This window comes from Phocoena phocoena, chromosome 20, assembly GCF_963924675.1.
Source record: "Phocoena phocoena chromosome 20, mPhoPho1.1, whole genome shotgun sequence".
NCBI classification, from domain to species: Eukaryota; Metazoa; Chordata; class Mammalia; order Artiodactyla; family Phocoenidae; genus Phocoena; species Phocoena phocoena.
In genome coordinates, this window is record NC_089238.1 from 42,393,094 (window position 1) to 42,416,723 (window position 23,630).

A 23,630-nucleotide genomic window follows, 5' to 3' on the forward strand; every position below is an offset into this window, starting at 1 on the left:
TAACAGAATGAATGCTGTCTCTCTTCAACGCAGAACTATGTTGGCACAGTGGAGGTGCCAGGCATTTTGTTTTAGAATGTCTGATGTGAAACCATAGCTTTGGGATTTACCAGCTTATTGAGATAGTTAATAGAGACATGGAAGAGTAAGGCAATTAGTTCCCAAACCATTTGCAAGAACTTTTTGAAAGTCTTTTAACTCTTTTGGGTGCTTAAGTAGCTTTGTATATACAGTTTATTTATTTATTTTATAATATTCTTTAATGTGCTGCTTTTTCTGAACATATATATAAATTTATTCATTTATTTATTTACTTTTGGCTGCGTTGGGTCTTCGTTGCTGTGCGCGGGCTTTCTCTAGTTGAGGTGAGTGGGGGCTACTCTTCATTGCGGTGCACAGGCTTCTCATTGAGGTGGCTTCTCTTGTTGCGGAGCATGGACTCTAGGTGCACGTGGGCTTCAGTAGTTTTGGCACGTGGGCTCAGTAGTTGAGGCATGCGGTCTCAGTAGTTGTGTCACACAGGCTCAGTAGTTGTGGTGCATGGGCTTAGTTGCTCCTCAGCATGTGGGATCTTCCCAGACCAGGGCTTGAACCCATGTCCCCTGCATTGACAGGCAGATTCTTAACCGCTGCGCCACCAGGGAAGTCCCTGTAATACAAAGTTTAAAAAAAAAATAAAAAAGGTAAAATCCCATTTTAAAAACAGAATACAAACATTTATAAATACATTTTCCAGTATTAGAGTGTTTGCATCTAATATCAGGGAGCATTTATTATTTGAGTAACTAATATCTGTGCTGAGCATTAATTCACCGTTTTTTAGTTTTTTTAAGCATTCCCAACACAAAGTATCATCCTTTTTACCACAAATACTTTCATTTAGCTGCTTGCTCGACAATTGAATTCAATTTATTTACAGAGCTTCCTCCCGCCTTTTATTGTTCATCTCTGCATGAAGTTAAGTCTGTGGTATTAGTTGTATACAACTTTGAATTGTTATGTTACGTGAAAGTTAATAAGAGTCTTCAGAAAAGTTAAAGAGTAGATGGGCTCTGACAATTCTGGTCTTTACTTTCTGACCCTAAAGCAGCTGAATATTGAATGCTGTTAGCTATCAGGTCAACAAAGGTAAAGTGGCGATAAAAATTCCTAAAAAAGGAATAATAATTTACAGAGGTTTTTTAAAATACTTATTTAATTTATTTATTTATTATTTTGGCTGCGCTGGGTGTTAGTTGGAGCATTCGGGATCTTTAGTTGTGGCTTGCGGGATATTTTTTTTTAAGTTGCGGCATGTGGATGTCTTACTTGCAGCATGTGGGCTTCTTAGTTGCGGCATGTGAACTCTTAGTTGCAGCATGCATGTGGGATCTAGTTCCCCAACCAGGGATCGCACCCGGGCCCCCTGCATTGGGAGCACAGAGTTTTACCCACTGGACCACCAGGGAGGTCCCTACAGAGTTCTTTTTAACAGATCTTATTTAAGCTTTACATAGCAACTCTGTGAGGCTATGCACTATCCATGCATAACCTTAATTTTTATTGTATTTATTGATTAGATTAGATTATATAGTTTAGTAAAAAGAACATTCATGAGCCCAGTGTCCAGACCAATTTATTTCTGCTACTCCTTTGTCCTGTATCTTTGTCTCACCATCAAAGGAAACTAATGTCCTAAACTTTATATTTATCATTCCCTTCTTTTGTTTTATCACATGTGTTTTTCTTTCTTTCTTTTTTTTTTTTTTTACTATTACACAAGTTTCACATTCTTGGTAAAATCGACTTCACATAATTATTTTGAAATTAAGTGAGAATATATATACAGTGATCTTTTGCACAGTGCCTGTCCCCACTCCCAAGTGCTCAATAAATGGTAACTGTAACTGTATTATCAATGTTGTTATTTTGCAAAGGGAAGAACTAGAAAAGCATGCCTTTTCTCAGCTGTTTCATTTGTTTATCTCCCTGGACTCTTCTGGGGTAAAGTGAAGGAGTTTGGGGGTTTGAGGTCTTTCCATTTTTTTCTGGAACTGAGCAACATGTAAAACAAAACAGTAAAGTGGGATTTGGTTGATTAGCAGTTAGGGAACCAGAGTTTCTAAGTGAGAAGAAAAAAAAAATGCTGCAGTATTAAGTTACAAGTTTTTCTTTCTCTTTCACTGCCTTGTGAAAGGCAGGATAGGATTTCTCTGTCCTTGAATTTGATGCAGTGTGGTGGGACTCCCACCCTCTCCTCCCCATATAGCCAGTGTTGAAGAGTAAAAGACCAAATTCTCCCAGAAATAATCAGTGACATAAAAGGATCATTTAGAGTTTACTGAATGACTGAACACATATGGCAATCAGTCAGCCCATTTTTACATTGTTCACCTTCCCAGCAAACATTGGGAAGCATTAGTTTGCTTTCAATATCTGAAAATGATTTCATTCCTCTAATCGCCCAAGGCTCTGCACTATTGCACCAACATAAGGCAAATTCTTGATCTGAACTTGTTTTCTCTTCTGCCTAATTGCTTTTTTCATACACTTATGTTCATGATTTATGTTGGGACTTCCCTGGTGGCGCAGTGGTTAAGAGTCCGCCTGCCAATGCAGGGGACACGGGTCAAGCCCTGGTCCAGGAAGATTCCACATGCCATGGAGCAACTAAGCCCATGCGCTAGAACTACTAAGCCTGCACTCTAGAGCCTGCGAGCCACAACTACTGAGCCCACGTGCCACAACTACTGAAGCCTGCGAGTGACAACTACTGAGCCCACGTGCTGCAACTACTGAAGCCTGCGCACCTGGAGCCCCTGCTCTGCAACAAGAGAAGCCACTGCAATGAGAAGCCCACACACCGCAACTAAGAGTAGCCCCGCGGGCTTCCCTGGTGGTGCAGTGGTTGGGAGGCCGCCTGCCGATGCAGGGGACGAGGGTTCGTGCCTTGGTCCGGGAGGATCCCGCATGCCGCAGAGCGGCTGGGCCCGTGAGCCATGGCTGCTGTGCCTGCACATCCGGAGCCTGTGCTCCGTGGCGGGAGAGGTCGCAGTGCTGAGAGGCCCGCGTACCACCAAAAAAAAAAAAAACAGAGTAGCCCCCACTCACCACAACTAGAGAAAGCCCACGCACAGCAGTGAAGACCCAACATAGCCAAAAATAAATAAATAAAAATAAATTTATTTAAAAAAATAATTTATGTTAACTAATTATTTACTTTATCATATTTGATCTAAATCTATTACATGGCTACTTAAGCAGGACACTTATATTGGGATTTTGGTCAACTGAAATTCATAATGAACCATTAAGTGAGTTGATTAAGCATTATTATTGCTCAAACTATTAGCAATGTTAATAGAAAAAAATATGAGACAACAGTCGCCCCAATCCTGGCAGACCAAGGAAAGAGTTCTTTAGAAAACAAAAGAGAAATCATTCCTAGATTTTGAAAAAAAGAGTGAGAAAGAGAGTGAGTGCATTTAAGTACATTGCACAAGAGCAGTTTTTACCAGATGTTACATTGATCTGTATTAAATTTGATTATTCCTTTGCACAGGTATTCCAGCCTTTCATTATCTGTGATGAATTATGACATATGATATATTCCTCTTAAGCCTATGTCATTTGCAAATTCTGTATCTTTGTTCAAGTTGTTGATGTAGTAACCACATTCCTCAAGGGGGAACCCATACATTTTTGGGTGGTGTTGTTTAGAGCCATCTGTTTTATGAAGTCTACATTTCTTATCTTGCTCGTAAGAACTTTGTAAGATTTTCATCATTTTACTGACTATAGGATACCTATGCCTGTAGTAATTCCTTGATACAGTAGATGAGCCTTAAAAGGGAAATTAGATTAGTTTGCAGTTTAGCCTTCATAATTTCACTTTTCACAAATAGAAACTATGTGAAAAGATATTTCTGTCCATGAAGTTTATTAGGAACATTGAGAGACCTAGCTCGCTCTTGTGCAGTTCTCAGTTGTTCTTATTCTATTCCTCTTTCTCTTTTTTTAAAAACAGCTTTACCCATGTATAATTTACATATCATAAAATTCACACATTTAAAGTGTATAGGAGATTGGCTCAAGATGGCAGAGTAGGACGTGCGCTCACTCCTTGTGAGAGCACCAGAATCACAACTAACTGCTGAAAAATCATCGACAGAAAGACACTGGAACTCACCAAAAAAGAGACCCCACATCCAAAGACAAAGGAGAAGCCACAATGAGACAGTAGGAGGGGCACAATCACAATAAAATCAAATCCCATAACTGCTTGGTGGGTGACTCACAAACTGGAGAACACTTATACCACAGAAGTCCACCCACTGGAGTGAAGGTTCTGAGCCTCACGTCAGGCTTTCCAACCTGGGGGTCCGACAATGGGAGGAGGAATTCCTAGAGAATCAGACTTTGAAGGCTAGCAGGATTTGATTGCAGGACTTCGACAGGACTGGGGGAAACAGAGACTCCACTCTTGGAGGGCACAGACAAAGTAGTGTGTGCATCAGGACCCAGGGGAAAGAGCAGTGACCCCATAGGAGTCTGAACCAGACCTACCTGCTAATGTTGGAGGGTCTCTTGCAGAGGTGGGAGGGTGGCTGTGTCTCACTATGAGCACAAGGACACTGCCAGCAGAAGTTCTGGGAAGTACTCCTTGGCATGAGCCCTCCTAGAATCTGCCATTAGCCCCACCAAAGACCCCAGGTAGGCTCCAGTGTTGGGTCACTTCAGGCTAAACAACCAACAGGGAGGGAGCCCAGCCCCACCTATCAGCAGACAAGCAAATTAAAGTTTTACTGAGGTCTGCCCACCAGAGCAACAGCCAGCTCTGCCTACCACCAGTTCCTCCCATCAGAAACCTTGCACAAGCCTCTTAGATAGCCTAATCCATCAGAGGGCAGACAGCAGAAGCAAGAAGAAGTACAGTCCTGCAGCCTGGTGAACTGAAACCATGTTCACAGGAAGACAGATGAGACGAAAAGGCAGAGGACTATGTACCAGATGAAGGAACAAGATAAAACCCCAGAAAAACAACTAAATGAAGTGGAGATAGGCAACCTTCCAGAAAAAGAATTCAGAATAATGATAATGAAGATGATCCAGTACCTCGGACGAAGAATGGAGGCAAAGATCAAGAGGATGGAAGAAATGTTTAACAAAGACCTAGAAGAATTAAAGAACAAACAGAGATGAACAATAAAATAACTGAAATGAGAAATACACTAGAAGGAATCAGTAGCAAAATAACTGAGGCAGAAGAATGGGTAACTGACCTAGAAGACAGAATGGTGGAATTCACTGCTGCAGAACAGAATAAAGAAAAAAGAATGAAAAGAAATGAAGACAGCCTAAGAGACCTCTGGGGCAACATTAAACACACCAACATTCACATTATAGGGGTCCCAGAAGGAGAAGAGAGAGAGAAAGGACCCGAGAAAATATTTGAAGAGATTATAGTCAAAAACTTCCCTAACATGGGTAAGGAAACAGCCAACCAAGTCCAGGAAACGCAGAGAGTCCCATACAGGATAAACCCAAGGAGAAATACGCCAAGACACATAGTAATCAAATTGGCCAAAATTAAAGACAAAGAAAAATTATTGAGAGCAGCAAGGGAGAAACGGCAAATAGCATACAACTGAACTCCCATAAGGTTAAGAGCTGATTACTTGGCAGAAACTACAAGCCAGAAGGGAGTGGCATTACATATTTAAAGTGATGAAAGGTAAGAACCTACAACCAAGATTACTCTACCCAGCAAGGATCTCATTCAGATTCGATGGAGAAATCAAAAGTTTTACAGACAAGCAAAGGCTAAGAGAATTCAGCACCACCAAACCAGCTGTACAACAAGTGCTAAAAGAACTTTTCTAAGTGGGAAACACAAGAGAAGAAAAGGACCTACAAAAACAAACCCAAACAGTTAAGAAAATGGTCATAGGAAGATACATATCGATAACTCCCTTAAACGTGAATGGATTAAATGTTCCAACCAAAAGACACAGGCTTGCTGAATGGATACAAAAACAAGACCATTATATATGCTGTCTACAAGAGACCCACTTCAGACCTAGGGACACATACAGACTGAAAGTGAGAGGTTGGAAAAGGATATCCATGCAAATGGAAATCAAAAGAAAGCTGGAGTACCCATACTCAATATCAGATAAAATAGACTTTAAAATAAAGAATGTTACAAGAGACAAGGAAGGACACTACAAAATGATCAAGGGATTAATCCAAGAAGAAGATACAATTATAAATATATATGCACCCGACATAGGAGCACCTCAATACATAAGGCAACTGCTAACAGTTATAAAAGCTATAAAAGAGGAAATTGACAGTAACGCAATAATAGTGGGGGACTTTAACACCTCAGTAACACCAATGGACAGATCATCTAGACAGAAAATTAATAAGGAAAAAGAAGCTATTTAAGAAGATATTTATAGGACATTCCATCCAAAAACAGCAGATTACACTTTCTTCTCAAGTGCGCACAGAACATTCTCCAGGATAGATCACATCTTGGGTCACAGATCAAGCCTCAGTAAATTTAAGAAAATTGAAATCATATCAAGCATCTTTTCTAACCACAACACTATGAGATTAGAAATAAATTACAGGGAAAACAACGTAAAAAACACAAACACATGGAGGCTAAACAATATGTTACTAAATAACCAAGAGATCACTGAAGAATTCAAAGAGGAAATCAAAAAATACCTAGAGACAGATGACAATGAAAACACGACGATCCAAAACCTATGGGATGCAGCAAAAGCAGTTCTAAGAGGGAAGTTTATAGCTATACAAGCCTACCTCAAGAAACAAGAAAAATCTCAAACAATCTAACCTTACACCTAAAGGAACTAGACAAAGAAAAACAAACAAAACCCAAAGTTAGTAGAAGGAAAGAAATCATAAAGATCAGAGGAGAAATAAATGAAATAGAAACAAAACAATAGCAAAGATCAATAAAACTAAAAGCTGGTTCTTTGAGAAGATAAACAAAATTGATAAACCACTAGCCAGACTCATCAAGAAAAAGAGGGAGAGGACTCAAATCAATAAAATTAGAAATGAAAAAGGAGAAGTTACAATGGACACCACAGAAATACAAAGCATCCTAAGAGACTACTACAAGCAACTCTATGCCAATAAAATGGACAACCTGGAAGAAATGGACAAATTCTTAGAAAGGTATAACCTTCCAAGACTGAATCAGGAAGAAATCAAAAATATGAACAGACCAATCACAAGTAATGAAATTGAAACTGTGATTAAAAATCTTCCAACAAACAAAAGTCCAGGACCAGATGGCTTCACAGGTGAATTCTATCAAACATTTAGAGAAGAGCTAACACCCATCCTTCTCAAACTCTTCCAAAAAATTGCAGAGGAAGAACACTCCCAAACTTATTCTATGAGGCCACCATCACCCTATACCAAAACCAGACAAAGATACTAGAAAAAAAGAAAATTATAGACCAGTATCACTCATGAACATAGATGCAAAAATCCTCAATAAAATACTAGCAAACAGAATCCAACAACACATTAAAAGGATCATCCACCACGATCAAGTGGGATTTATCCCAGGGATGCAAGGATTCTTCAATATGCACAAATCAATCAATGTGATACACCATATTAACAAATTGAAGCAGAAAAACCATATGATCATCTCAATAGATGCAGAAAAAGCTTTTGACAAAATTCAACACCCATTTATGTTAAAAACTCTCCAGAAAGTGGGCATAGAGGGAACCTACCTCAATATAATAAAGGCCATATACGACAAACCCACAGTAAACATTATCTTCAATGTTGAAAAACTGAAAGCATTTCCCCTAAGATCAGGAACAAGACAAGGATGTCCACTCTTGCCACTGTTACTCAACATAGTTTTGGAATCCTAGCCACAGCAATCAGAGAAGAAAAAGAAATAAAAGGAATACACATTGGAAAAGAAGAAGTAAAACTATCACTGTTTGCAGATGACATGATACTATACATAGAAAATCCTAAAGATGCCACCAGAAAACTACTAGAGCTAATTAATAAATTTAGTAAATTTGCAGGATACAAAATTAATGCAGAGAAATCTCTTGCATTCCTATACACTAATGATGAAAAATCTGAAAGAGAAATTAAGGAAACACTCCCATTTACCACTGCAACAAAAAGAATAAAATACCTAGGAATAAACCTACCTAGGGAGACAAACGACCTGTATGCAGAAAATTATAAGACACTGATGAAAGAAATTAAAGATGATACCAACAGATGGAGAGATATACCATGTTCTTGGATTGGAAGAATCAATATTGTGAAAATGACTATACTACCCAAAGCAATCTATGGATTCAATCCAATCCCTATCAGATTACGAACGGCATTTTTTACAGAACTGGAACAAAAAATCTTAAAATTTGTATGGAGACACAAAAGACCCCGAATAGCCAAAGCGGTCTTGAGGGAAAAAAACAGAGCTGGAGGAATTAGACTCCCTGACTTCAGACTATACTACAAAGCTACAGTAATTAAGACAATGTGGTACTGGCACAAAAACGGAAATATGGAACAGGATTGAAAACCCAGAGATAATCCCACGCACCTATGGTGAACTAATCTATGACAAAGGAGGCAAGGATAGACAATGGAGAAAAGACAGTGTCTTCAATAAGCTGTGCTGGGAAAACTGGACAGCTACATGTAAAAGAATGAAATTAGAACACTCCCTAACAGCATACACAAAAATAAAATAGATTAGAGACCTAAATGTAAGACTGGACACTATAAAACTCTTAGAGGAAAACATAGGAAGAACACTCTTTGACATAAATCACAGCACGATCTTTCTTGATCCACCTCCTAGAGTAATGGAAATAAAACAAAAATAAACAAATGGGACCTAGTGAAACCTAAAAGCTTTTGTGCAGTAAAGGAAACTATAAACAAGACGAAAAGACAACCCTCAGAATGGGAGAAAATATTTGCAAACAAATCAATGCACAAATGATTAATCTCCAAAGTATATAAACAGCTCATGCAGCTCAATATTAAAAAAACAAGGGCTTCCCTGGTGGCGCAGTGGTTGAGAGTCTGCCTGCCGATGTGGGGGACACGGGTTTGTGTCCTGGTCCAGGAGGATCCCACATGCCGTGGAGCGGCTGGGCCTGTGGGCCGTGGCCGCTGAGCCTGTGCGTCTGGAGCCTGTGCTCCGCAACGGGAGAGACCACAACAGAGAGAGGCCCGCGTACTGGAAAAAAACAAAAACAAAAAATAAACAACCCAATCCAAAAATGGGCAGACCTAAATAGACATTTCTCCAAGGAAGACATACAGATGACCAAGAAGCACACGAAATGCTGCTCAACATCACTAATTATTAGAGAAATGCAAATCAAAACTACAATGAAGTATCACCTCACACTGGGTAAAATGGGTATCATCAAAAAAATCTACAGACAACAAGTGCTGGAGAGGGTGTGGAGAAAAGGTAACCCTCTTGCCCTGTTGGTGGGAATGTGAATTGATACAGCCACTATGGAGAACAGTATGGACGTTCCTTAAGAAACTAAAAATAGAGCTACCATATGACCCAGCAATCCCACTACTGGGCATATACTCAGAGAAAACCGTAATTCAAAAAGACACATGGACCCCAGTGTTCATTGCAGCAGTCTTTATAATAGCCAGGTCATGGAAGCAACCTAAATGCCCATCGACAGACGAATGGATAAAGAAGATGTGGTACATATATACAATGGAATATTACTTGGCCTTAAAAAGCAGTGAAATTCGATCAGTTGTAGAGATGTGGATGGATCTAGAGACTGTCATACAGAGTTAAGTATGTCAGAAAGAGAAAAAGAAATATCGTATATTAACACATATATGTGGAACCTAGAAAAATGGTACAGATGAACCAGTTTGCTGGGCAGAAATTGAGACGCGGGGCTTCCCTGGTGGCGCAGTGGTTGAGAGTCTGCCTGCCAATGCAGGGGACACAGGTTTGTGTCCTGGTCCGGGAGGATCCCACGTGCCATGGAGTGGCTGGGCCCCTGAGCCATGGCTGCTGAGCCTGTGCGTCCGGAGCCTGTGCTCTGCAGTGGGAGAGGCCACAGCAGTGAGAGGCCCACGTACCGCAAAAAAAAAAAAAAGAAAAAAATTGAGAGGCAGATGTAGAGAACAAACGTATGGACACCAAGGCGAGAAAATGGCGGGGGTGAGAGGTGGTGGTGTGATGAATTGGGATATTTGGATTGACATATATGTATGTCAGTATGACTAATATGAATAAAATGGATAACTAATGAGGACCTGCTGTATAAAAAAAAATAAAAAATACAATAAATTTTCAAAAATAGATAAATTTGAGCACTGAGCGATATGGTTACAGCCCTACCCAACACCTTCATTGCAGTTTTGTGAGATCCTAAGCAAAGTACCCAGTTAAGCCATGCCCAGACTCCTGGTCTTCAGAAAATATGAGATAACAAATGTTCGGTTATGTAGGTTTTTTGTTAACAATCTTATTCACATATAATACAACTTGCCCATTTAAGGTATACAGTTGAAAGGTTTTTATTCTCTTCACAGTATTGTGAAACCATCACCACAATCAATTTTGTAGTATTTTCACTACTCCCAAAAGAAAGCCCATATTTTTTTAGCTGTCACCCATCTTTCTTTCATTCACCCAGCCCTAGGCTAACACTATCCTACTTTCTGTCTCTATAAATTTGTCTGTTCTAGACATTTCATATAAGTGGAATTCTACAAACAAGGTTGAGCACTGAGGGTTGAACAGAGTATTCCTTTTTGCTAAACTGTAAGTTCCTCTAGGTAAGGAAATAAAAAAAAATAATAATAAATAAAGTGTGCAGATTCAGTGGTGTTTAGTTATTTATATTTATAGAGTTGTGTAGCCATTGCCATAATCTAATTTTGGAATTTTTACCACCCCGAAAAGAAACCTTGTAACCATTCTTCCTCTTAAAAAAAAAAAAATCTAGTAGATTCTTTTAAAATCTAGTAGGTTTTAAAAAAAAAAAAATGTAGTAGCGGTTATAGTTATCTAAGGAAGTCTTCTCAGGAAACTGCCTTTCCGTTATAGATTTCCCATTCTCTTTCTTCATATTCTTTGCTTATAAATCTAGAATTTCATTCCTCCTTATCTATTTAACTGATTTAAAAGATAATGCAAGAAAAATAGATATGGCAGCTTAACATGAGGGAGGACTATTTGTTGTTTTCATGGATTTAAAGGACCTATGCTCTTGTTCAGGAGTTCTCTCATTGGCTAGTGGAGACTGTGTAAGTGTTTAATTTGGATTGAATTTAGGACTAAAGGACAATAGTACTACCAGCATAATTTATATCCCTTTAATCTTTTTATGTTTTATGGGAAGCAGGCTTGAGAGTAAGACCAACGTATGTGGTCATGGTGTACAGTTATATCTTGGAGGGAATCTTTGAGATAATGGGGTAAAAGAAGAGTTTCAGTGAGGATTTAAGTCTTAGAGAAGTTGTTTAAAGTAGCAGAGCCAACACAGTTTTGTCTGAAGTGAGAGCCTGTGATGGTAAGGACTGTATTACCTGCTGTTTTCCTTGGATAGATAGGAAGAAACTTCTGACTTCTCTAATTTCCAAACACTTGAGTCAGTTAATCAGAAAATACGTTTGGTGAAGGAATGAATCCATGCTTCCTACACCTTCCACTTGACTTGCTTATTACTTTGGTTTGGGGGTAGGCTATAGGGAAGATTGAAATATAACAAGTTCTATATTTAGTTACTTTCCAATGTATTTTTATTGACATTGCTTTTATACCTCTAATTTAGACTCTGTGTCCTTCTTTGGGAAAGTGAAATGTGGTTAGTGATGGGGCTTTTACTAGGTTAAGTTTTTTTTCCCTTGACATAAATGCATTTTGGTAGATCCTTTCTCTTTTTATCTAAGCTATTTTTTATTTTCATATTTCCTTTTTGTTTATTTTCCTACACCCCCCCCAAAAAAGGTCTTGAATATGCTTTTCTTCTATGTATAAGGGTCTCGTTTTCAACATGGATTGAGGAAAATAATTGTATTAAAATCTATGTTTGATGATATGACATTTGTTTTAATTAGTTTCTCGTACTATCCCCCCTATATTATTTGAAAGATGGAAGTAATCTACTTAAGTTTTTTAGCAACATTTTAACAAGCTGAAAAATTTTAGTCAGGGCATATTATATTCAGACAGATGTAACATTTGCTAAATGCTTTGAAGATGAAAATTTCAAGTGTTAGGTAATAGTTTTTCAAAAGAAAAAATTTTAAGTGGATTCTTTACTGTGAATGGAGATCATTTAATACTACAACTTCTAATTTTAGCTTTCCTTCATGATATTCTTTCTTATTCCTATCCACATGAAACTCAGGATACGTATTTTAACTGGGAGGATCAAAGTATTTATGAATTCAGTAATCAGTTAACTGACAGTATTGTTTGCTACCAAGGATAAAATGTCTTACAGTGCTACCTTTATTTTTTTAATCACTTAGTACAAGTAGTTAATAATCTTCTTTAATTGTTGGAATGTTGCTTTTCTTAGAATACTAGGCAAGTCCCTTAAACTCTGTGCCTCGATTCTTTAGAAAATAGACATATGATTCTAACTGGTCTTTTGAAGTTTCTTCCAACATTGATTCTACTACCTTTAGTGGATATCTTGATAATTATTTCTGTCCAAAAACCATGTAATAATAACTATAAAATAATTTTTAAATAGTAGATGTAAATTTGATTTTATGGACAATTAGAATATTATAAAATATATTAAAAAGATACAGTACTCTTTAATCTGGGATAGAAAAGTAATCATAATCTAATATAGGCACTTGTGCTTAGTGATTTAAGAGTATCCTATACTTGTGCCTTTCTAGAGTTGGAGATACCTCAGAGTAAGAAGTAGTTCCTTGAGCCATAACATTTCTCTTTTTCTCTTCTTTAGGAGGGAAAAATGCATTATGATAGCAAATTAAAATATTTGATAAAGGTGCTGAGTAAAAGAGCAGTAGACTATTGGTCTAATTGGAGAAGCCAATTTAAAGCTGATATACACTAGTACATGCCATCTCATATGTAAAGGATGATAAGTTACACTCTTTTTTTTTTTTTTTAAAGGAAGATATTGGAGCATCTTGGGTTATTTGACATCTCTTCTGTCTAGTTTTATACAGTTTTAAAATTTTAATAACTTTTTCTGTAGATCATTGTAAGCATGAGGGATAAAACCAAGAAGAAAACGGGTTAGAATGAATGGAAAATTCATTATTCAGTTCAATAAAAGTATATAATAGAAAAATATTTGCTAATAATTTTTACAACAGTAGTTATATGAAGTTTAGTGTATGTGTATGAATAATATAGTTCTTATGAGTGAAAAGACATTAATTTTGTGCTCGTAATTAGGTTATTGACTTATACTCTTTTTAAAAAAAGTTTTTTCCCTTTCCCCCAACAGAATCTGTCTATGATCTTCTCCCAAAGGAGTTACAGTTACCTCCATCTAGAGAACCATCTGTAGCATCAATGAGTCAGACAAGTGGTGGTGAGGCAGGCTCGCCTCCTCCAGCTGTAGTTGCTGCTGGTATGCATTTCATTTTACTTTTAAAAGAAAAAGTATTATCTGGTCAACATGAACAGTGCTGGCAAAATTCATATTAAAGAGTGTGATTTGAGGGTTTGTTTTAGGTTGTTTTAAACTACATACTTTTAACATTAAAAACTTTCAATATACAATATTCTTGATACAACTGTTATTTCTTAAAATTTCACGTTGGCACATCTATTAGTGCCATCTCCCAGAATGGACCTTATCTTCAACTATGGGAACAAGTTTAAAGTTTTTTTCTTTACTCCACATAAAAAGGTTATTATAAATACCAAGCTATGGGTAGAAAATTATATTTGAGTCTCTATAAAACAATTATTTTAAAAAATTTGCTCAAAGGGGAAAATGTTTTATTTTGTATAATCTGAAAAAAGGACTCAAGCACTCAAGTGTCTTTTCTGTTTGTAGCATGTTACTATAACCTTTTCCCTACATTTAAAAACATATGTGACTTTATACTTATTTTAAATTCAGTTGAAAGTAAATGGAAGATTTGAATGTAATGTTTATATAAAGACATTTTCTTATATCAGTGAAAAAGTATGGAAAGTAATGTTTGAAATTTATCAAGTTTATTTTTAATCAGCTCTCAAATCATACACTTTATAATTATATAAAATTGGTTCAAATTTTGATTGAATTAAAAGATTGACAGACAAGCTAATTGAAAAATGTCTTGATTAGTGATAAATTAATAAAGAATGCTTTCAGTAATATTAGATTGCCCAACTGTAATTCTTTTTTTAGTTGGGTTTATAGACTACTAAGTGTGTTTGGTGTTTTAAAAAAGTTAGAAAATTACATATATATACTCTGAAGTTTAATCTATCCTACTAATTAGAGTTTTCTTGCCTAATATACCTCTCATCTTTTAAAATGGTACTTAAAATCCATCAAAACATTGTTTTCAGTAAATTCTTTTTGTTTCAAAAAGAACAGTGAAGCGGAAGGTTGTGATTTAGAGGATATTGGTACTATAATAGAACTTTGGGTACTTTTCTTATTTGCATTAACCTAAGTCCAGTTAACCTTGTGTACCAATCTTTCCCCTGAGCCGTATAGTGCAATATGCAGCCTTCCTGGTTGAGGGCAGGAAAACTTTAAACATGGCCAAGAAACTTAACAGCCCTGCTCACTGTTCATGTGTTGCCAGACATTTTCTAACAGATTCTGTGGATTTAATTGTGAACATTTTAGTAATTGAATTGTTAAGATGACCTGGTTTCACTTTATATGCACTGAATATTTTTTCTGGAATTTAAATATTTAATCTAGTTTTAAAATAGTATCAGATATTAAAATATATATTTTTTAATTTTAATGAAATATTTCACTTTAAATCCACAGGTAGAAACTGACTAACTGATTTCTTTTGTATCTTTTGAGATTTGTTTAAAGACATGTTGAATCTGTATAGAACTAAAAGTCTGTTTCTTCTGTGCTTTTTAACATCTGTTGACAGTAGATCCAGTTCCTTTTAAAAGCTGAAAAAATGTTAGCTAGGTTTGGAAAAAGAACGACACTTCCTTTGAAATAATACCAAACTCAGTTTTAGAAGTTTTTATATATAAATATTGAAAGTTTTTGAATTTGAGTCACTAATGGAATGTTGAAGGTCCCTCCTTCCCTCCCTCCCTCCATAATCCTCTCCAGATAAATTTGAATGAAGGCTTTGAGTTGAAAAATCATGAAAATAAGAATTAACCAAAGGAAGTATTCTGAAGTAATGAATTCTTATTAGATCAAGAAGTTATTGACATTGTAAAGATTGTGAAGAGAATAAAGAGGTGACCTTGATAATTGTCATATATTCACACACAGAAAGTTTCTATGATCTAAAACCAAGTCATTTGTAATTTTTTTTACACGTTTACTTTTAACCAACATAGTCTTATTCTAGAATTCTAATGTCTTATTGGTAGAATAGAGTCTTTGTCATGTAACATTATAGGTAAGAGAGTTTAAACTGCAGAATAGTTATAGTAGGGATATCAGTTAGTATGTATAATTAGAGTTGCTTTTTTTATTTGACATATTAATGTCCTTAGTGACATAGATGTCAAAGAGATTTGGAGTAACTTACCAGTTATTCAGTGTTTCCTGGCCAAAAGACTAGATGTTTAGGGAAAGATACATTAATTTAGACTTCTTTGATTTTTTTTTTTAATCTATAGCATTTGCTGTTTAAATATGAAATGCATAAAAATGATGACTCTTGATGTAGTTAATTCTTCAGAGTTTTGAAGGAGCCGGATTGGCTGCTATCAGGTATGAGGGCCTGGTGGGAACAGACTTCTAGTTCTGCCATAAAGGTTTGTGTTTCACAAATTCTAAATCAATTTAAATTTTAAAATTTAGAGGCTGGGCATATAGGTGTTCATGTACATTTTAAATTATTTAATTATTAAAAATGTGTTTCTCAGATTCGCCGATCTAGATTTTTTTCCCTTTATGTATTACTGAAGGAATGAGTAAACATGATGCTGCTAATCCACAATCCAGAATACTGGGTAAAAAGAATGTCTCTTAAACCTTTTTTCTGCCTCTACACTATTCACACTTTTACATACTCTCATTAATAACATCTTTTATCTGGTAAGACCCAGAGATGGGAATGGGGGAGAGGTTTACTTCCTTACAACTCCTCCCCTCTCCATAGGGCCAAGTGTCACAATCTGGGAGGTGTAGTTGGAAATCAACAGTCTGAAATCTGTACTCTTCCCCATTTTTAAAAGGCATCTGTTTTTGTCCTACCAGAAAGTTTCTTAGGAGTTTGAGGTTCAATATATAAATGAATAAAAGTTTTAGAAGTACAGACTTTCTGAAGAATATTGTAGGTTCTTAGTAATTAAGACAGAGACTGTTTTCCTAACACAAAAAAGTTATCCAGGGACTTCCCTGGTGGTCCAGTGGTTAAGACTCTTCGTTCCCAATGCAGGGGGCCCAGGGTTCGATTCCTGGTGAGAGAACTAAGATCACACATACTACAACTAAGGCCACGTGCTACAACTACTGAGCCCGCACACTCTAGAGTCCACTCACTGCAACTAGAGCAGCCAGTGTGCCACAACAAAGACCCAAATAAATAAATAAATAAATTTAAAAATTATCACTTATTAAAAAAAAATTATCTACATGAATTGATAAATTCTGGCAAAATAAGGAGTTGATCAAGAAGAAATGAAAGTTGTGAAAGGATTCTTTTTGTTTGTTTCTTTAATCCTACAGTATAGGTTGGAAGGAACTAAAATATAAGAAGTATTATTAAGGAGAACTAAAACAGTTACACTAGAATTTTGGATTTTTGTAAAGAGATATGGCAGATATTTTTCTTAAATAACAGCTTTATTGAGATATAATTCACATACCAATCAAGTATTTTTAAAAATCTACTTACATGTTTACAGTTTTATCCTTAGATTGTCTTAATTTATTTAAAATAGGGAGTCTTTCACAGAAGTGAACAATAAACTTTACTATTCATTTTAAGAAATCAAATTATTTTCTTGTTCTATCCTAAATTCTATTTGTTTGTCCTCATCTTGGGATGTAGCATCATGTTTATTAGTTTATATCAAAATATTTTGCTAAGGTAATTATTTCAGGTTTCTTTAAAATGTTTTAATTCTAATTCTTGAAATAAACAATGAATTAATCAAACCATAGGTTTTATAATTCAGCCAGAGAATCTTAAGAATAACTAGTTAGTAATTCTTTTGTTGTTTTCATAAAGTTGTTATTTTACTTTCAGGAATTATATATTAGTCCTCTTTAGAAATAATATCTCAGTACATGAATACTTGGTAGCAGTTTTTAACATGTATAGGTATATACACTAATAAAGCACATACAAAAGTTTTTAAAGGCTGTAATTAAAGTTAATAATTTTACATGAAGTGATCCATATAATAAACTTTTCTGTTGGAAGAGACTTATTAAATAGTGCTTTGAATTTTATGCTTACAGCAAGTACCTAACAGGTATTTTCTATACTGAAAGAACTTAACTGGTGTGCTATTTATGGTATAGGAGGGGACACTAGAGAACTAAATAACGTCCTATAATCAAAGAACAGCTATGCTTTAATTTATTGGTTTGGCCAAAAAGTTCATTCAGGTTTTTCCATAAGATGTTACAGAAAAACCCGAATGAACTTTTTGGCTATCCCAATACTTCAGACACCTTAATCACCTAAATTAAAATCATAGAAATTTGTAGACCATCCATAACAGCAAAACTATATAAAAATTGAGTTGAAGAAAATATAAGCTATCATTTTTGAGTTCCTACTATGTGATAGGAATTGTACTTTACAATTTACATGAAATGATCCGTATGATCCATATCATATCATATGATATGGATATGGATATCATATATATATGATCCATCCATCATATCATATCATAACTCAATCCTTCCAGGCACAAGACACCTCTCTTCTTTCCCACTAAGGTCTAAGTTCGTTTCTCCTTGCCATTGTACTTTAGGGAATTTAGCATAATGTTCTGTCACTTCAGTTAGGGAAATACAAGATCCTGGACTAGGCAGTGTGTAGGACATTGAGTTGAAAAAGCCATACTCCTTCTCCTCTGCAAGTTTCAGGATCTAAAAAATAGGAATATTATTTCTAGAAGGATATAAATTGTTTATAAAAGTTATTTACAGTAACAGAGTACTTAGCCCATTGAATTTATTGTAACTTGTTTACTAGTGTTAGAAGATATTTGCAGTTATGTAATTCTTATTTTCTTGAGTTGACTAAATTTAAGGAGGAAATTTGCCTTTGACTGCTCTCCTGGGCTAACTAGGTTAACATATTTCAGAATTTGGGCCATTTATGTAGTATATATTCCGAAGATTAAACCCAAAGCCCATTAACAGGAAAAGTAATTCACCTATGTAACCTACATATTGATGTTGTGAGCTGAAGTGTGAATTGATCTTGGTTATTCCATATGGTCATTCCTACTTTTCCTAGAAAACGGGACCACTTCCAGAAGGAAGTCAGATCCTAGCTACAAACACGTTGCCAAGTAAGCAACATGTTTAGAAACTTTTCTCCTCATTCTGACTTTTAAAATTACATAGTAAATCTAAATACATACATTTATACATATAGAAATATGTGTGTATGTACGTATGTATAGATGTGTACTACTAACATCTGCGTTATTAGAATGGAAAGCATCAGCAAACTTGGGCCATAATGGTTAATTCAGAAACAGTTACCAATTCAGGATATTATATTATACATACTATACATTTTCACTGACAGAAAGTACACATGGCCTATTAATGGTTTATTCCCTAAATGTTTACTTTTTTGGTCCTCTTACTAATTTTTAGCAACTTTTATAAATATTGTGGTTTTTTCATTTTCTGGTAGAATAAGCAGATTTTTATATTACCTGAGTCTATAGAATAGCATTTTAAAACTGCACACAGATTCTCAGCCATTCATAGACAAATTACATACATCAAATAGACACAATTTCTCTTTTTGTTTATGTGTTTTGTAGAATTTCACATTAAGAAATTAATGCACAGAAGTAGGCTTACTTTTTTTATGCTACCAATAAGATTGATAATAAGCAAAAAGTATTGCCATAACTAATTGTTTTATAATAATTAGTTGTATAAATAATAGTAATAAAGTTGTATAAAAACACTCCAGCTGGGACTGGAGTGAGGGGACTTGATTAGGGTAGGATACAACAAAAGACTTCACCTGTTTCTATGACATTATTTCCCTTTTCCCATATGTGAAATATAATAAAATTAGCATGAGCTTTGGAATCATAAAGACCTAATTTGAATCTGATTGCTATCATATCATTTCTATCATATAGACAGAACCTTGTGGAAGTTCAGTAAATTTCTCATATTACCCCTGTAAGTAGACAGTAACAACAACTTTTTCTTAAGATTATTATGAAAGTAAATATGTAAAATACTTAATACTGCCTGATAATCAGTGATTGTTTGGCCTCCCTCCCACATGGATTTCTTCTTTCATTTGTTAGTAAGGTTTTAAAAAATAGATCTTATTTTTATAAAAGCAAGTTTTTTACCTTTATTTTGCTTCTTTCTTTCCATTCTCAGTCTGTTTTTTACCTCATTTTGAAGTTTTGCATATCAGACAACACATGGGCCATGGGATTTCCTTTCTGACTTACTCTTTAATGTTGACACTCTCACTAGGAGCCCTTGTAAATAAAAGAAGCATTGCTAGAGGATGATGAATCATAGGGAGAACAGACACTTCCCAAAGGGATGATTCTGCAAAGTTGACTGATTAAGTATTCTTCCTAGAATTCTCTTCCCACTTTTTAAAAAACGAAATGATAAAGTTGCGTGATCAATTATCAAAACTTCTAGTAGAGCAATTTATGACTTCTGTTTTTTGTCTAGACATTTTATCTACAATTGGATCTAATGTACACTGTAATCCAGATCCAGTTGTAAAACCATTCTGAATTATTATATCAGAAGATTTTAATGATACAAATACTATTTTCCCTTTTATGGTCACCTCTGAAAAAGAAGAAATATGAAGACATTGGACTAGAGTTGATAGGAATGACTTTATTATTTAATTTAAACTATTTTAAAAGGTATTATATGATAAAGCATTGAAGTGACCTTCAAATAGCATCCCTCAGAACTGTTTTTTCTCTCCAGTTCTTAAGTTAATGTGGTGGTAATCTCTCTTTTTGTCTTAAAGTAAACATTACCTTTCAAGTAGTATAATTGCTGTCTTTTTGTTTAAAAAACCCTGTTCTTCCTGGGGTCTTTGACAACAATAAATGTAGTCATCAGCTAGTATAGTTATTCCCTTTTGTGTTTAAATTATTTGAGAGTGAGGATTCTTTCTGGGTTTTTTAGTCTCCACCCAGTATCAATGACTGATGCTACCCTGTAGTACTTAAATCACTGGATGATAGAAAGCATCTTTGTCTTCCAAGAGGAAAGGATTTAAAAAACAAATTGTGTAATATGTACCTAGTACCTATTTTACACTGTGATTAAATACTTAGGGTTGAATAGGATAAAATATATATTTAAAACATTGCTCTCAGTGTCAGGACACTTACAAATTTTGTAAGCATTTTATTTTTCAGGAAACATTCTTTAATAAATACTCTGTGAATGTTTATTAATGGCACTCAGACAAGGTAAAAATAATTATTTTAGGAGAATTTAGATTAAAAGCAGGAGGGTAATTATTGTGTAGTATTAGAACTATGACTGGCAGTTTGATGGACTGAAGGAGAGAAGGATGGTCTCTAGTAAATCAGTAACAACCCCTTCAGCTTCAGCAATAGTGCTAATTATTTTTTTTAAATAGAGCCTCTAGGATCAAACGTTTTATGCACAGTAACATATCTAATTTGAAAGTGTAAATTAGGACTTCCCTGGTGGTCCATTTGTTAAGATGCCTCACTTCCAATGCAGGGGCAAGGGTTTGATCCCTGGTCAGGGCACTAAGATCCCATGCTGCACGGCATGGCCAAAAATCTTTTTAAAAAGTGTAAATTAGTAACTTTTTTGGGGGGGGGGTGATGAGGAAGTGTTTGGAAGTTGGCCTGAGAAATGAAACTACTCTTTTGCTGGTAAAATGTATATATTTTTTAGTGCTTGAGTGTATTGGTCAGAACATATCATCGTATACTCTTTAAGGGAATTTGGGTAAGGGCATAGTTTAAAAACACCTAGAGAGAACATTCTGGCTTATGGATTAGATTGCATTAGTAAACAGGAGAACAAATTGGTGAATATGAGTTAACAAAAATTTTGAATAAGAAATTTACCCACATGCATTTATTTGGATGTTAATAATTTAATTTTTTAAAGTTTGTTTTAAAACATTGCTTATTGTAGCATGTAAACCTATGTTGGGTGGGAAAAGTACAAATGGGAAATTAGAACTGTTTTAAACATGTAAATTAAATGATCAACCCTACAATTTTGGTTTTTTGGTTTTTTTGTTTTGTTTTTATTTTTGTTTTTTGGTAAAGTAATCTGGATTGCTTATTTTATATGCTGGGATGCTAGTTGTTTTTTCTATTAATACACTTAACTTGCATTCTAGCTTCGCCATTCAGAGACAGGCATCGTGTGGTGGGTTGTGTGACAGTGTCTGTCAATAGTGAAGACAAATAGTGCCAGAGACATTTAACCCATCCAATCTCACCCAGGGTATAGGTCGGTCTCGTTTTCAGACTTCTTCTTAAGTCTTTTTTCTTTCTTTCTTTCTTCCTTCCTTCCTTTCTTTTTTTGTTTCTAAATAGTGGATTGATACTGATTGAAACTAAAACTTTTTTGTAAAGTTTTAAACTTTACATTAATATTATAAGAAGAAGAAGAAGAAAAGTAGAAAACGAAGGTTGGCATGTAAGGTGTTGACAAAGCAGGTTTGCAGCCACTTTGTGTGTTCTAGATTTTTCAGTCCCTTGGCAACATGAATGTTGGCCTTATAATTTTTTTCTCTCAATATCTTTCTTCTTTGATCTGAAAATATATTCTTGTATCTGGTGACTTTTATCAGACAAATGTTCAGATTTGAAGTCATTGTTACCAGTAAGAAAAATGGAAATACTTAAAAAGAATTACTGAGACTGAACAGTAAGGGTTTTAGACCAGAAATTGTTTCCAAATGACCTGTGTTGATTTTTATTATTATTTTCTGAACAGTCAGTAGTTTACTCCCTCTCCGTTCCACTATTGGTTCACTTAGCACACTTGCAAATTTTTACGGCTTTTTTAAGGTAACTCGACTGATTTTGCACTGATGTTGAGAAGTTATAAAATATAAGTGCATATTTAAATGCTAGGGACCACATTTTTATCTTGGAAGCTTAGTTAAATGTCATTTATGTCATTTTTTTTAAATTAGTGAAAGGTATTTGTTTCTTTTGAGGACTTTAAAGAATGTTTCTAATTTCAAAGGTTTCTATTAAAAGTTGAGTTAGTTCCACATAAAGTATCATCTCTTTTTTATGGTATTTAAAGCACTAAAATGATAATGATAATTTAAATAATTTCTCATTTACAAATCTAGAACTAATGGTTCTTAATTTTAAAATACAGTTTAAGAAAGCAGTATATAAACTATACATGGGTTTCTCTATGTGGTACCATTTAAAACTCCATTTTCATCTTTCCAATCAAATTAATAATGTAGTTGACCCTTGAACAACACGGGGTCAAGGGTGGTAGGGGTACTGTCCCTTAGCACAGTCAAAAATCCATGTATTACTTACTTTGCACTCAGCCCTCCTTATCCTTGGCTCTGCATCCACAGATTCAAGCAACCACAAGTTGCCTAGTGCTGTAGTATGTATTTATTTTAAAAATAATTGTGAATAAGTGGACCCACGCAGTTCAGACCTGTGTTGTTCAAGGGTAAACTGTACTTGCAAATTCTGTAATATCCAGGAAGATATTATCTGCTATTCTTTTTATCCCAAGTGCTTTGAATATTCATAGTGAACCTTAATGATTACATCAGTTCTTGAAAGAAGCCAAATAATACAGTTTAAATTCACCATCATTACTGGCATTTGGCCTAGTAATTGGCTACTGCCAATTAATAAATCTAATAAATCTGAAATTTTTATGTTTAGATATAGAATACTATAGATGTGATGCTTTTCTTCACTTATAAATTTAAAAATTATTCTTTTGAGATTATAAATTTCTGTCAGTAAGTTATAAAAATGGTCTATCAGTTTTCTCTTTGGTGTTGCTGTGCTCTCTGTGGTCACAGAAAAAGCTATGGAAAAATAAAATTCTTTTTGGGGACTTTTCTGGCAGTCCAGTGGTTAAGACTTCGCCTTCCAGTGCAGGTGCGGGTTCGATCCCTGGTCCGGGAGCTAAGATCCCACATGCCTCGTGACCAAAAAAACCGCCAAACATAAAACAGAAGCAATATTGTAACAAATTCAATAAAGACTTAAAATACGGTCC

At 35.2% G+C, this 23,630-nt stretch overlaps 1 protein-coding gene across 3 annotated transcripts in view; it reads left to right on the forward strand.

Moving 5' to 3' along the window:
- NFAT5 (nuclear factor of activated T cells 5) overlaps positions 1-23,630 on the forward strand; it is a 124,625-nt gene that overhangs the window by 60,153 nt on the left and 40,842 nt on the right. For all 3 annotated transcript variants that reach the window (XM_065898700.1, XM_065898701.1, XM_065898702.1), the window contains one exon: positions 13,509-13,634. In XM_065898700.1, the coding sequence (XP_065754772.1) occupies positions 13,509-13,634 (126 nt within the window). The remainder of the gene's footprint in view (positions 1-13,508; positions 13,635-23,630) is intronic.